Source organism: Cynocephalus volans, chromosome 5 (assembly GCF_027409185.1).
Source record: "Cynocephalus volans isolate mCynVol1 chromosome 5, mCynVol1.pri, whole genome shotgun sequence".
Lineage (NCBI taxonomy): Eukaryota > Metazoa > Chordata > Mammalia > Dermoptera > Cynocephalidae > Cynocephalus > Cynocephalus volans.
Window position 1 is genome coordinate 62,617,360 of NC_084464.1, and position 15,422 is coordinate 62,632,781.

At 39.1% G+C, this 15,422-nt stretch overlaps 1 protein-coding gene across 1 annotated transcript in view; it reads right to left on the minus strand.

Moving 5' to 3' along the window:
* PKHD1 (PKHD1 ciliary IPT domain containing fibrocystin/polyductin) overlaps positions 1-14,931 on the minus strand; it is a 455,019-nt gene extending 440,088 nt beyond the window's left edge. Inside the window, exons 1-6 of the mRNA XM_063096948.1 lie at positions 14,880-14,931; positions 10,867-10,944; positions 10,090-10,234; positions 7,360-7,468; positions 3,765-3,822; positions 322-400 (exon numbers count right to left, since the gene is read on the minus strand). Coding sequence (XP_062953018.1) covers positions 322-400; positions 3,765-3,822; positions 7,360-7,468; positions 10,090-10,234; positions 10,867-10,944; positions 14,880-14,931 — 521 coding nt within the window. The remainder of the gene's footprint in view (positions 1-321; positions 401-3,764; positions 3,823-7,359; positions 7,469-10,089; positions 10,235-10,866; positions 10,945-14,879) is intronic.
* Positions 14,932-15,422: the final 491 nt, after the last annotated feature.

The following is a 15,422-nucleotide window of genomic DNA, read 5'->3' on the forward strand; positions in this document are numbered from 1 at the left end:
AGAATTTACTCCAGCCTGAGAAACAAGAGGAGGAAGGGTAAGAATCGAAAAAGAAAATCCACAGATGCAATTACAGTACAATTCACACTGAGCCCAGAGTGACTAGTTGTCAGTAAATAAATGAACCAATTTAATCGACCAGTCACAATTACATTAACAAAGTTTGCTGAAGCCCAGCTCACCAGGGACCATAAACTGCAAAGAGGAAAATAGAAATTCTGTGCCAACTGCTTACAATTTATTGCCATCGAGGAAGCTGGTCCCAGGAAGCCATCCAACATATATGTAACTAGTTGAACACAGAAACAAACACTTGCTTACCTATCAATGTACTCAGCCTCAAGATCAAAGGTTTCCAATCTTCCAGTGACAATCCAGCCATACACATGAATGATTTTTCCTATTTTAAAAAAGATTTTTAAAAATTAAGTGTACTTAGCTCAAACTCTGAATGTATAAAATAAACTGTGTTTCTTTTTTGTTATATATACCCAAGATAGCAAGGCTGGTCATGACCCAGAAAATTAACACTTTTATAGACTATACAACAGTAAGGTCAATGGTATGATCCAGTGATCAATATAACACACTAGAAAGGCTAAAATAACCAGTTATTTCAATCACAGACAATAGTCTATAAATGGAGTATGGAAGGAATCATGGGTCTTCTTCATAGTCCCATAAAGTGTGAGGATTCCAGGAAGGAGGGGCCAGTTTCCACACACTGTCCCGTTCCATTCTCCTGGTCTGTGTAGACCATCCATCCAATGTGGTATTTAAGAACAATGTGCCTTGGGGTACTCCACACTTCATGATACTTTCCTCTGGACTCTTGCTAAAATGAACATGTGATGTGAAGAGGATCGTATCACACAATCTGATGGGTCTTTGGAGTTTTTAAACTTTTTTCCATATGTCAAAGCACAAAAGATAAATGTTCCAGATGATGCAAATGGACAGGAACTGAACAAGGGCACAAAACAGCAGCAGAGTTACACATTAAAGAATAAACTATTGGCACATTTCATTTGTTCAACAAATACACACATGTTTAAAGATAGGGCAAATTAGGGATCTGCAAACAGTTGGCATCTGCCTTACTCACTAACATACGAATGACTTCTACCCCTGAGCCTCCTCTGTGTGACTTGCAGGGATTTCTACTTGGGTAGCTAGTTTCTCCTTAATATGCTCCTCTTTTGAGTCTGCAAGAATGGGAATACAAGTACAGCTGTCATCTTTCAGCAAGGTGTGCTCTCAGTACCACTCCCATCCCCACTGCACATAGAAGGTGGGAAAGGAATCTAAAGTAGCCTCTTCTTGGAAAGAGCTGGGGAGCCCCAACCAGATGCTACAGGAACTGATTTCTTCCATATTTGAAAAACACCTATACTCAGCCCTGTGGAACTGCATGAGGCAAAGTTTTAAACAAATACACTATAGCAAGGTAATGTATTTCAACACACAACCCCACAGTTATTTGGAAGCATGTGCCTTCCAAATAATTAGAGAATTGAATCATCTATACTGCAATCTTCTAGCATCAAAGACTATTTTTAGAGACAAGAGAGGTGCTGGTTAATGAGGTAAAATCTCAAAAAACGGAAAACAGCATCTATTGGGCTCATGAAGTCACTTCATTCAAAAGAATGAGTCTTTTCATTAATGTTTAAGGCCACCAAAGAACGTTACCAAGAAGTTGTTCCCCTCATATTGTGCTTGTGTTTTATTGACAGGTGACTTCCAACTTCAGTCATTGGATGACTCACACTAAAACAATAGGAAACTTCCAGGTGGTATCACCGTCATTTTACAGGTGGGTGGGTAGAAAGAGCAAGAACCTAATGACAGATAAAGGTCATAGAATTGGGGGAAACCTGGAGTCTCTAGTTCTCTGCTACTGCTAAAAACTGGCAGAACAATTCTCTTTAATTTTAATAAGGCTAAATTACCAATTTCCTAGATTTAGTGGGCATGACTTCGAGCTTTGATAGTCACAATTTTAAAAACTAATAACAGGTTATAGAAATTAGGAATTCCTGTGATTTTTTTGTTTTGGTTCCAAACAAAGTAGTCCAGCAGAGACTGACGAATAGCTGAGCCAGACCCTGGTGCCTGGGGATTCTGCGTCACAGTGAAGGACTGTTAATCACATATAGAAATCCAAATGCTCATAAAACGTAGTCTCTCCTGTCCCCACATCCTCCCCCATCTCCCTGGATGCTACTCTGGGCAAACTTCCCAAATGAAATGAAAGTAATCGTCTGGAAAGTGATTGCAAAGATGCAGCCATGTGGATTCTGCCTGGAGGGATCACTCCAACCGGGCCAGCCACCAATTGTTCCCCAGAAGGTGGAGGAGACAGCATGCAGAACTCCAGCTCAGTGGAAGAAATGGGCTGGACAGATCTGGGTGCCAGCTGACATCGCATTTCACACCTCATACAGCTGGCTCCTTCCTCATCCCTCACCCTAACAAGACTTCTGCCATCCAGACAGGAGTTTTCTAACACCAGAGCAGCAGGAACCCTAATGTCTGCATGTGATTTTCACAGACCACATCTCTTCTTTAATAAAACATTATCATGTCTTGATTATTCAGACAAATGGAAAGGAACAGATCTGTGAAAAACTCACATGAGTTAGATAATGCCAAATTCACATTCTTCAGAATATAATTTAAATACACACATAATCTGTGTCTACACACACACACACACACACACACACACACAATGTACAAACACTTCTCAGTAATTTAGATATTTATTTTGACATTCTTGACCATTCAGGCCAATTGAAACTAGATCAGTTTACACACTTAGACACAATCATATATAACAATTTAACAATTTGTGTTCCCACACTTATGCCATTCTGGAAACCCTGAACAAATGAAAAACCTAAAATAAAGATAGGAATTTGCCAAGAATCAGACAGCAAATTATATATAATCCTAGCTGTTTCCTACTTAGTTTCCCAGCAGACTTGCCATTCCAGAATCTATTTCTCAGTTACAATTTCTTTTCCTTTTATGTAAATCCCCCAGCTTTACATAATGTTCTTCTCTTCTATCCACCTGACCTTTGTGATCTATGTGATACCTATGGTGTAAACAAATCCCCTAGATTAAGGTCAAAGTAATGGCCTTCCAAGTGGTATCCAATACTACTCAACATAAGACAAAATGGTGGGTGTATGGGCTACTTTGGATTCTGATTTTCTGGGTTCAAATTTCAGCTGTACAATTTATTAGCTATATAAATTTAAGCAAACTACTTAACCTCTCACTACCTCATTTCCTCATCTGTGAAATGGGAATAACGGTAGCTCCTATGTTGTCAGGTTTTTGTGAGGATCTAATAAGATAATACATGTAAAAGCTTAGAATGGAACTTGGCACACAATAAGTGTTCAATAAAGGTTTGTCAATATGTCAATAATTATAAAGTTAAAAACAATGATAATTTCTACTTCCTCCATTCTCCAGCATCGACTGCTTTGATTTCTCTGGACTCTTTCTCTTTCCATGTTGGGATTCCTTTTGTTATCAAAAGTAAAAATAAAGTAATAAAACAACAGCGCCCAGAGGTGAAACCAAACCAGGCTAAAAATGAACTGGAGGTTAACATATTTTCAAAACAGCATCAGAAAAGAAGTTAAATTTTCCCACTGGTAGAGACCAACCACCTAGGTAGAAGAGTTTGCAGCAAGGTTCGGCAAAGGGATTCATAATAATTCCTTTTTCAATAGAAGATTTCTTACCTGGAACTCCGCTTGGTGGATTAACTTGGTAAACGATGGGTGTCTGTGCCTTGGAAAACTGTTTAGAAAAAATTATCACAAGTGAGCATTTCATTAGAATATCCACAAGAGTTGCGAGCCATTCCTCATAAAGCATTAATCTAAGACAGTAAATGGTTACATTCCCTCAAATCACCTTCACAGCTACTTCTTTTTATCCTCATAATATTTCTGTGAAGCAATGTTGACAGATATTATTATATTTCTTCTATAGCTGAGGTAAAGGGCATTCGGTCAAGGTCATACAGCTCTCTATTCTGCATCATATTGTCCAAATCTCAGCAAGCCTGTTTCTGCCGGCCCACCTGCCATACCCAGGAACACGTTTTACCAGAAGCAAAGGTAAGGAGGCCATCATCTAGAATATCAACCTTTTAATTTCATTACTGATGGATTTGGATCTTGAAAGTTTTTATTGTTTTAGAAAGGAATTCACTTATTTAATTGGAAGGATCACAACTTAAATAACTATCAGCTAGCACCTTGGTAGAAATCAGCAATCAATAAAAAAAATGGGAAGTTGAATAGGCACACAAGTAGGGTGCTTGTTATGGAAATGGAAGTTGCCTGCTGGGAGGAAAGTGATTCAAAAGATTCAAGGAGTGGGGAGCAACACTGCTCTTCAAGAAGGAGAAAAACAGTGTCAATGGGAGGGGTGGGAGCCTGCAAAAACCTATTCATGGCACTCCAAATCATTTTACAATTCCCCCTCCACCCCAAAGCACATCATCTACTAACCATAAGCTGCATAAAGGCAGGGACAATGCCTGTTGCATCCCTGTGCATAAGCGGTATGTAGAAGACATTTGAATTTTTGTGAATGATCTGGAATGGCTGATAGACTATGAGGAAGAAGAGGGGGGAATGAAGCAATCCCAGGAATTCTATCTCACCTACAGCATCTGGTTAGCCTAAGATTAGTGCATTACTCCATCAAGAAATCACACTGGGGCCAGTGTGAAGAAATGGAGGAGCATAAGCATGGACTGACCAGGCCAAGATTCAACCCACAAGCTCAAGAAAAGACCTGGTCTCCCCTCCTGCCACCCTCACCACCCCCCAACCTCCTCTAGATGCCTAGACTGCCTGCATTCCACACACCTGCAGTACTTTCTATTTGCATAACAAATTACAGCAAATTGTTTTGTTTGGTCTGCTTCCAGCACCCCAGGAGTCCATCTTCCCAGGGAGATAGCACCAAAGAATAACTTCGATGTTAATCAACAGCCCTAATCAGACACTGAGAATCAACAGACATTTCAACAAAGCTGATGGCCGCTTGTCAAGTGTGGGTTTTAAGTATTGATCCACATGGCTGTACAGTCTGCCATCAAGACTAGTTTTCCCCCTTTCTAAAGGAAAGGGTTGAAACATAGTTCACAGAAAGTACATGCAGTAAGCAGGTCAAAATAAGAATGCTGTGACTTCACAGATTGTGAGCTGGCTCTGATCTCACCAAAAGATAAAGATTAATGCAGTTCCGCACACGCCTGCCAAGCATTCAATCCCCAGCCTGGCCTCCCGGCCATACTGCACTGGCTTCGCCTCGGCTGGGATGACCTTCACACCCACGTCATTTCCACTAGAACATCAGAGGAGCCCAGTGAGGGAGAACGGTGGTTATTGCTCCATCTCACAGATGTTGGAAACTGAGGCAGACGGAACAACCGAGTCCAAACCAAATAAGGAAGCATTCCTTTCGATTTCCAATTTGAAACACAAGAGCTACCACTCAGTTTGTAATCCTCCTACCATAAGTTTGTGGGGGATATAGCAACTCCTTTGTTACTCCCTCCAAACTCCTCAGATAACGGTGGGGCAGGCTCAGGGTTAAACCTCCAAAAGGGCTTCACTTGTGATTCTCTCTGAGCAGACATGGCATAAAATGATACATTTCTAAAAGGAACAGGCCCCTGGTCACCCACCAGGCTAGAGACATGACAAAGTGAAAAATTAATGAGCTTCCAAATCAAGCTTCCCGCATGCTGATTTTCGAACCTAAGTGAGGTCAGCAGCAACAAGGTGGGGAAAGGATGAGCAGCAGATTAGAGAAAGAAAACCACTGCCACCAGCTGCTTGATGAACCTTCTGTGAGCTGCTCAGGCTTGTCAGTGCCCGCAGCAGGCTCTTTGGAGTGGACTGGCAAGATGGAATTAATTTTTAATACTCACTGTTCCTCCAGTCCCAGCTCCAAAACAAAGAGACACGCCGTGTTTTATTTAGCTTGGGATGCCTCTCATTAACTGCATCCCCTGGTGATTTTTCATCAGCTCACCAGGCTAGTTGAACCACTGATGGACTTGTTTTCTTTAATGTGCAATTTTAGGAAGTGTTTCTCTTCTTTCCCCCTCTCTCTCCTTAGCGATCTTTTAATAAATAGGAAAACCACTATCTGGGGTGAAAGGGAGCATGGTGATTAAGGAGCAGGCTCTTCTGTTATATTCCCTGAGACTGTGCAGAGGGGGTGGTGTGGCTGTTAATAAGACAGAATGGTATAGTTTTATTTTTTTTCTTTGCTGCATATGTGCAGAAGCAAAATTCCAGAAAACAAGGTTCTCTTGGACTGAGAAACAAGTTGTTATAGGTGAATCGACAGCAAATTCCAAATCTCAGAAACAAATTGCCTATATAAAATCGGGATTGTATTAGAGATGAATTTAGACAGTGAAGTCTTGTTCTAAAGGAGAATTGGTTAATGATTAAATTGTACTCTTTGGAACAGCTGTTAAACAGAGACACCCTGTGTGAAGTACTACCATATCAATAGGAGCACTGCCAAATCTCTGTCTTTTGTGAAAAGTATTGGACATAACATTTCAGAGATCATTTTGGTATTTGGACAGTAGACTGAGCTAAACATAAAATTAAGCCACAGTGTAGGTATTGAGGCTCTAAGGTAAGTCAGGCATTGGCCTCATAAAGTCAGTCTCTCTCTCTCTCTCTCCTTCCTGTTTGATCTATCTGAGCATGAAGGAGAATTCCACCAGCAAATGTCCTTTCAGTCTAGTACTGGAAAGAGTAGCAGAAATCTACCATAAGCAGAGGAAGAGGTAGAAGTTGGGTCCCTTCACCAGGGAACTTGGGTCCCTGCATCCCTTCACCATCCTGAAATTCAGCATGATCTCAGCTATAAAGTGAAACATTGACCCACGAAGGTAATCTCTGTGGCTCCTCTATGGGCTTCAGTTTAGGTGAGAATTTAGAGTCCTGCAGGTTTAAATCCTGTTTCTGCTATTTACTACCTGGATGACACACAGGCCAGTTATTTAATCTACCTGAACCTCAGATTGCTCATCTATAAAATCAAGATAAATAACTATCCCATAAAATTGTCACGAACATTAAGTTTGACAATGTACATAAAGCACTTAGCTAGAGCCTGACGTACACATGTTCAATATTCATATTTCATTAGTGTAGTCTAAGAAACCCCATTGCTACCATCCACCTTCCTTCTTACCCTGTCAAAGCAGACTCTCTAGATGACTTGCTTGTCAATAACATAAACACATCCTCAAACCAGGCAAACACACATTCTTCCATCCTTAGAACCCACCTTGAAAGTACAGTTGTCTCGTGGTCCTGGACTTGGGCTGCCTACCACCTGTCCTCCAGAGTTCACTTCCAGGGAGTACAGACCCTCATGTGCTTCAGACAGCAGAGATCTAAGGGCAGAAAGAGGAAATCCTTATAAATCAAAAACCATGAATTCCCAGAGCTAGCAGCCCACTTGACCACTTCAAATGTCCTCCCTGCACTTGTGAAACAGAGCTGACCCATATTCCTGTATTTCCCTTTTCACCTCCTAGGTCCACTCACAATTACTAGTCTTTAAAGACTGGATCCTTCAGCAAAAGAAGTTATGATTCTTTGCTGTTGTTGAAAATCTCTGGAAGTTAAAAAAAAAAAAAAAAAAACTGTCCTGCTTCTCATATGCTCATAAGACTTTAAGAACTGGAAGGGACTTTGATAGATTATCTATTCCTAGTTTCCATCTTACAAAATTACAATTCCAGATAGATTAAGAGACTTTTGTGTATGAACACCAAAGGTTAAGGGCAAAGTGAAGCTTGAATCCTAGGTTTTTTCTGGTAAAAGGAATTGATCTTACTTGGTACCAAAAACATTCTTGACTTCATAATCATCCAAACAGCCCATAAACATCTCACATAGCCATCAAGACAGAGAGTCCTGGATCTCCTCTCCTCTTTTCACAAAAACTACAGTGGCTTTGTTGCCATTTTGAGACTGACATCCATGCTGACTTTTGTAAAAGGAGAAATATGATGAATAAGAAAAAAGCTAGATTCAAGAAGTGCCTCCTCTCCAAACCTTCCCAACAAAATCTTTAGTATGACCTTAAATATTTAAATCTGTACTGTTCATTGTGTTAGCCACTAGCCTTATGTGCTTATTGAACATTTGAAATGTGGGTAGTCCCAATTAAGATACACTATAAATGTAAAAAAAACACTGGATTTTGAAAATTTGGTATGCAAGAAAAGGCTATAAAGTATCTCATTAATAATTTGTATAGATTACATATTGAAATGATAATACTTTTGATATATTGGGTTAAATAAAATATATTATTAAAATTAATTTCACTTGTTTCTTTTGGCTTTTTAATGTGGCTACTAGAAAATTTTTAATTATATTTGTGCTCACATATTTTAATTGAGCAGTGCTAAATTTTGAAGCCACAATGGCTGTTTTGAAGAAAGTAGTTATGTCTTTTTATGATAATAAGTATGATGTCATTTCATTGATGACAAACTATACAATTTTTCACACTAAAATGTTAATTGAATTCTATATTTATCCCCCAGTCAATGAGTATATTTAAGAGGGCAGTTTTTTTTTTCTCAAAAAAATGACTTAAAATAAATGGTGCATCCTAAAATCATTAGTATGTTGGGAATGAGGGGAGAGAAGATATAAATCTTCAGAGCTTTGACTTATTTCATGGCAAGTCCTTGCAGAAATTCTATGCCCAAATATGCCATAAAGCTTAAGGAAAACATATAATTCAGTTTTTAAACCAACAGTAGTGCTATAAGGAAGTTCAGTTCATCAGACACCTATTGAGCATCTTCTACTTGTAAGGTACTGGGCAATGTACCATAAGGACTACAGTGATGAGATTAAACACATCTCCTGCCCTTGAAGCACTTAATTCTGTAAGGATGACCCTGACAAGCAGGCGACTAGCATAAGTGTCATGAGAAACACGGGGCTGAGGAAACGGGGTCACTGAGACTATACATGCTGTGCCTTTGTGTAAATTACAAAAGGTCTTTCCTTCAGGATGATGAACTGCACAGAAAAGTGTGTGCGCGCTCCCCCCCCCCCCCCCCCCGTGGATGGATTACTGAAAGGTGTTTCTTTTTCCTGTTTCAAAGAAGGGAAAGGTTACACTCAGTTGTGTGTTCAAGGAAGAGGTGGCATTCATAGTATGGTTGGTGGATTTAAATAGGCAAAAATGAAAGAAAGGGAGTCTTTATGAAAGAGAGAACAGAAAATGAAAGGAAATGTCAATGTTTTTTTCTCTTAACGAATGATCCCCTTTCATGCAGCATCTCTAAGACATGAGTAGAGAAAGAATGAACTAGTGTAAATTTCATAGACCAACAAAAACTTGAGTCAAACAATAAGTTACCTGAACTCCTGTACAAACTTCTTCTAAACAAAGGAAATGCCAAACTCAGCAAACAAATTGATCCTAAGGTAAGCTTCTTTTCTAATCAGTTTTGAGTTTATGCACCATCTTTACAATTAATGCCTATTCCAAATAATGAGTACATTAGACTGAAAAACAGCACCATTTATTGAAATCTTAATAGGCATAGGGCTGTTTGTTTAGAGTATGGTGTTATAACACCAAGGTCAAGGGTTTGGATCCCCATATCAGCCAGGCACCAAAAATACAACAAAAAATAAAAATAAAATAAAATAAATATCCATGTGCCCCATTGATCAAAATAAGTGATTAAAGAAATGAACAAATAGGAGAGAATAATAGCCATAGGGCTGTTGTTAAAAAATAAATTGAAACACAATCCAGCCCCTACTTATAAATACCTCAAATTTCTTTCCCATATGCTCATTCTTCCTTAAGCAACAGAGTCCTGATAGGGACTTTTAAGTATATTCACATTAGACATTTTCAAAACCTATAGCAAGTAATTGCAGTCACAGCAGGAGTTGCTCTAATACATCATCAAAAGCTACTGATGTAAGCAAAATTCACTCATTCTGTCTGGTCTTCCTATTGGGATAGATATACCTGGTCCGGCATGTCACCACAGGCAAATCCAAGAAGACAGGAGAGACATCACAGGGGATACTAGGCAGTGCAGGCACCATTACGTTCACCAGATGTATCTCCAGCTGAGACCCATTGGTGGGGTAAAGGACATCTGACTCCAAACCTAAACACAAGGGAAAAGGGAAATCAGGCTAAGCAGAGTTGTAATCCACATAGGGTAATATAAAAAGTGACCACATGAGGGCAATGTAAGATGCTGAGTTTGCCTAAGGATTAAATTAACACTTACATCCTCATAGCTGCTGTATAAGAGTTTTCTCATTTATGAGTTTATAAAACAATTTTCTCTTTTCAGATGCACTTAAATCCAAGAAAGAATTTTTTTCAACCCTCAGAGTTACTCTCTATTGTACTAGATAGAGATAGGTATGCTAAGCCATGGTTTAGAAGTTCTCAAGTATAGAATTATCAGGAAGACAACCAAAATTCTGGGGTACACGTTGCCAAGTACTATGCTATGCACTCCATATCATCTCCTGTAGGCTTCCTAGAGTCCCATCCCACAGGTTGGGAAAAGAGAGTGGACACACATATGCAGTAGTGTGATGTGCTTTGCTTCTGACATTAGCAAGTGAACATCTGGAAAGACAGAAGTTGGTCAGTCTGTCCATCCCCCTTCAGTCTCTCTCTTACACCTGTCCTTAGACAACAAAGAAAACCGAAGATGCACATTCTTTAGGATTGTGGGTCAATAAATAAAATGTGGGTCATGCACTTAGTAAAACCCAAACCTACCATCAAAAATGACTGTGATCCATGTGCCCCCCGCAAGGCTACCTTCTTCAGGCTCAATACGTAAACTCAGGCGAGGTACTGCAAGGAAGTGAGAAAAACACTGGCTTTGAAGGTCAGATTCTATCTCTCACTTTCCCAATATTTTAAAGCAAAAATTAGCATGCATTAGAATCACCAGAGGGCCTGATAAAGCACAGATGACTGGGCCCACCACCAGAGTTTTGGGTTCTGTAGGTCTAAGGAGGGGCCCACAAATTTCCATTTTTAACCAGATGATGCTGTTCTGGGAAACATACTTCTGAACCCCATTTTAAGGAAAATTCTGACTGATCTCACTCATCTTAGGCATACAAAAACTCAGTGTTCACCAGGACAATCCTGAATTTCTGCTCCTTTTGGAAAGAGCCTCAGAGACAGATTTTGCTCCTATCTGAGCCCATACTATCCCTCCTACCTTCCCCACTCTTTGGTCAGGTGCCCGTATTTAATTGTAAAGGTTGCCACTTAGTTCTTGTATGTCCACTTCCTAGACAGGAGGGAAAAGTCCCTTCTGCAAGCTGTCCCTACTTCAATTCTCCTGCTTCATAAACTGTCTCCTAGTTTCCTCTTCTAAATACATGATCAGAATGACTCCCCAAATAGATACAAAATTCCCTAGATTTTTGCCTTGTCTGCTCAGAGAGGGGTTGCAGCATGGCTCATTGCTGCAATTTCATTTAATAAAAAATATCAGGGCTGGCCAGTTAGCTCAGTTGGTTAGAGTGTGGGGTTATAACAACAAAGTCAGGAGTTTGGATCCCCTTACCAGCCAGCCACCAAAAAAATAAATCAATCAGATAATAAATCATGTTTATCTTTTTTAAAAAGTCAGTATGGACTTCACATGCTAGACTAGATTGGGTCCTCTTCTATAAACCATCAGCCAAGCATGACCTTAATCAATCCCTCCATCTTTGAAGATATTCCTGGACATGACTTGGCAAAGTAAAGCCACTTCAAGGAAGCCAGCAAAAATCAATCAGCTCCTCAGTGAGGTAATAAGCAAGGAAAGTGTTATCAACAGAACAATTATTTATTTACATCAGAACTTAAAGGATAATTCAGGTCATGCTAACTGTGGCTAGCCCAGGGCTTCCATGTGCAGTTATGCAGGATGTGCTCTGCACACCAGACAGTGAAGAACCATCCACATCAACATAATCATCCATGGCAGCCCCAGCCAGACCAGACCACCCCTACCCCTCAAAGATGATTAGATACTTTTATCTAAAGACCAAGAAACAAATGCCATAAAAAAATATAGAGAGGATAACCAAATTCACAGAGAAAATTGGAGACATGATTTGAGAAGATTGGAGATTGTAATACAAGTACTCATTAATCACTACAGCAAGGTAAGTTACTCCCTTTGGGAAGGTAGAAAAGAATTACATTATATAGCCCCAAAAGGAGTTATACAAAAAAGGTTACAAGTTATTAAAAGTTCTGAACTATAACAGCAAACTCCACTGGCCATTAAAAATTGAAATATCGGGCCGACCCTGTGGCTCACTCGGGAGAGTGTGGCGCTGGGAGTGCAGCGGCGCTCCTGCCACGGGTTCAGATCCTACATAGGGATGGCCGGTGTGCTCACTGGCAGAGCGTGCTGCGGGCGACACCAAGCCAAGAGTTACGATCCCCTTACTGGTCACACAAACAAAAGAAAAGAATTGAAATATCAATTCATAACAATTTAGTATATAACCTTAGCTATCAAACAGAAAAATTTATTAAACAAAGAATATTCAAGGATGCCCACTCTCACCACTCCTACTCAACATAGTGTTGGAAGTACTAGCCAGAGCAATCAGAGAAGAGAAGGAAATAAAGGGCATCCAGATTAGAAAAGATGAAGTCAAACTGTCCCTGTTTGCAGATGATATAATCCTATATATCAAACAGCTTAAAGCCTCTACAAAAAAACTCTTAGAGTGGATAAATGATTTCAGCAAAGTTGCAGGACACAAAATCAACACAAAAAATCAGTAGCATTTCTATACTCCAACAGTGAACACGCAGAAGAAGAAATCAAGAAAGCCTGCCCATTTACAATAGCCACCAAAAAAAAACAAAATACTTAGGAATAGAGTTAACCAAGGATGTGAAAAATCTCTATGAAGAGAACTACAAACCACTGTTGAGAGAAATTAAAGAGGACACAAGAAGATAGAAAGACATTCCATGCTCTTGGATTGGAAGAATTAACATTGTGAAAATGTCCATATTACCCAAAGTGATCTACAGATTCAATGCAATCCCCATCAAAATTCCAATGACATTTTCCTTAGACATGGAAAAAAGCTATCCAGACATTTATATGGGATAACAAAAAACCACAAATAGCCAAAGCAATCCTAAGCAAAAAAAAATAAAGCTGGAAGCATAACACTACCTGACTTTAAACCATATTACAAAGCTATAGTGACCAAAACAGCATGGTACAGGCCTAAAAACAGAAACACAGATCAATGGAATAGAATAGAGAACCCAGAAATCAACCCATACACCTACAGCCATCTGATCTTTGACTAAGGCACCGAGTCTACACACTGGGGAAGAGACTTTCTCTTCAGCAAATGCTGCTAGGAAAACTGGATATTCATATGTAGGAGAATGAAACTAGACCCATACCTCTCACCATATGCCAAAATCAACTCAAAGTGGATTAAAGAATTAAATATCCATCCTGAAACAATAAAACTGCTTGAAAAAAAATAGGGGAAACACTCCAGAAAGTAGAAGTGGGTACAGACTTCATGAATAGGACCCAAAAAGCACAGGAAACTATAGGAAAAATAAACAAATGGGATTACATCAAACTAAAAAAAGTGAAAAGACAACCAACAGAGTGGGAGAAAATATTTGCAAAATATACATCTGACAAAGGATTAATATCCAGAATATACAGGAACTCAAACAACTTTACAGTAAAAAAAAAACCCAATTTAAAAATGGGTAAAGGAGCTGAATTGGCATTTCTCTAAGGAAGATATATGAATGGCCAACTGACACATGAAAAAATGCTCAACATCACTCAGCATTTGGGAAATGCAAATCAAAACCACTCTGAGATACCATCTCACTCAAGTTAGGATGGCTAATATCCAAAAAAGTGGGAATGATAAATGCTGACAAGGTTGCAGAGAAAAAGGAACTCTCATACACTGTTGGTGGGACTGCAAAATGGTGCAGCCTTTATGGAAAATGGTATGGAGTTTCCTCAGACAATTACTGATAGATGTACCATATGACCCAGTGATTCCACTGCTGGAAATATACCCAGTGGAATGGAAATCATTATGTTGAAGGGATACCTTACTCACATGTTTATTGTAGCACTATTTACAATAGCCGAGAGTTGGAACCAGCCCACATGTCCATCATCAGATGAGTGGATAAGGAAACTGTGGTATATCTACACAATGGAATACCACTCTGCTATAAAAAAGAATGAAATACTACCATTCACAACAACATGGATGGACTTAGAGAAAATTATACTAAGTGAAACAAGTCAGGCACAGAAAGAGAAATGCCACATGTTCTCATTTATTTGTAGGAGCTATAAATAAATATACAAACAGATAAATGGTAGGGTGGGAGAAGACACAACAATCACAACAATTCCTTGAACTTGTTAAGATAAGTGAACAGATATGAGGTAGTTGGGGGGAGGGGAGGGGGAAGAGTGGGAGGGGGGCAAGAGGAATGGGTAAGGGGACATGAAAATCAACCACAATATATATTGAGAAGTTAAAATGAAAGAAATAAAAGAAAAAGAAAATTTAAGGCCAGAAGCAGATACCTCAACACTCCTCCCAAACGATATTTTTTAATTTATTTTTTCAATTGACAAATACAAATTATATATATTTATGATGACAACCAAAATAATATTTTAAGTATAAATAAGAGTTCTCAAGATAACTTAGTATGCTCTTATCTATAATCCCTTCAGAACACATTCTACTCACCTGCCAAAAGTAGTACTTCAATACTTATCAGAGAGATGAGCCAGACATTCATCTTGTTCACTTAAATCAATCCTCTCAAGATTGCTCAGATATTAAAAGCATTTTCAATTTTGATTGGAGCAGCATAGCTTTTGTGCTTTATAAAAAGTAAAGTAAAAAATTACTATCGTTTTTGCTTACATACTCTTATTTTGCAATAGTGAAACTTGGGAAATTAAGGAAATGATATAACTATGCCCCTAGTGTCTTCAAAGGGACTTACCATATTTTCAAGCTTGGGAGAAATCACCACTCTGCCCACCTTGTATCACCAGCTTATTTTATGCATGTTTAAGTGGGTAAATAAGAATAACCTCTTTCATTTACTCATTATTGAACAAAAGCTGAATTTTTACAAATAAATTCTAGATATCAAAATTCTATTTATGTGGGGGAAAGGATCTGTTTTGTTTTGTTTTGCTTCTGGAAGAGTCTCTGCCCTCAGGAACCTCAGGAATAAAGTAAAAAGCTTAACAAGGCAAATGCTAAGTATGGTTATGGATT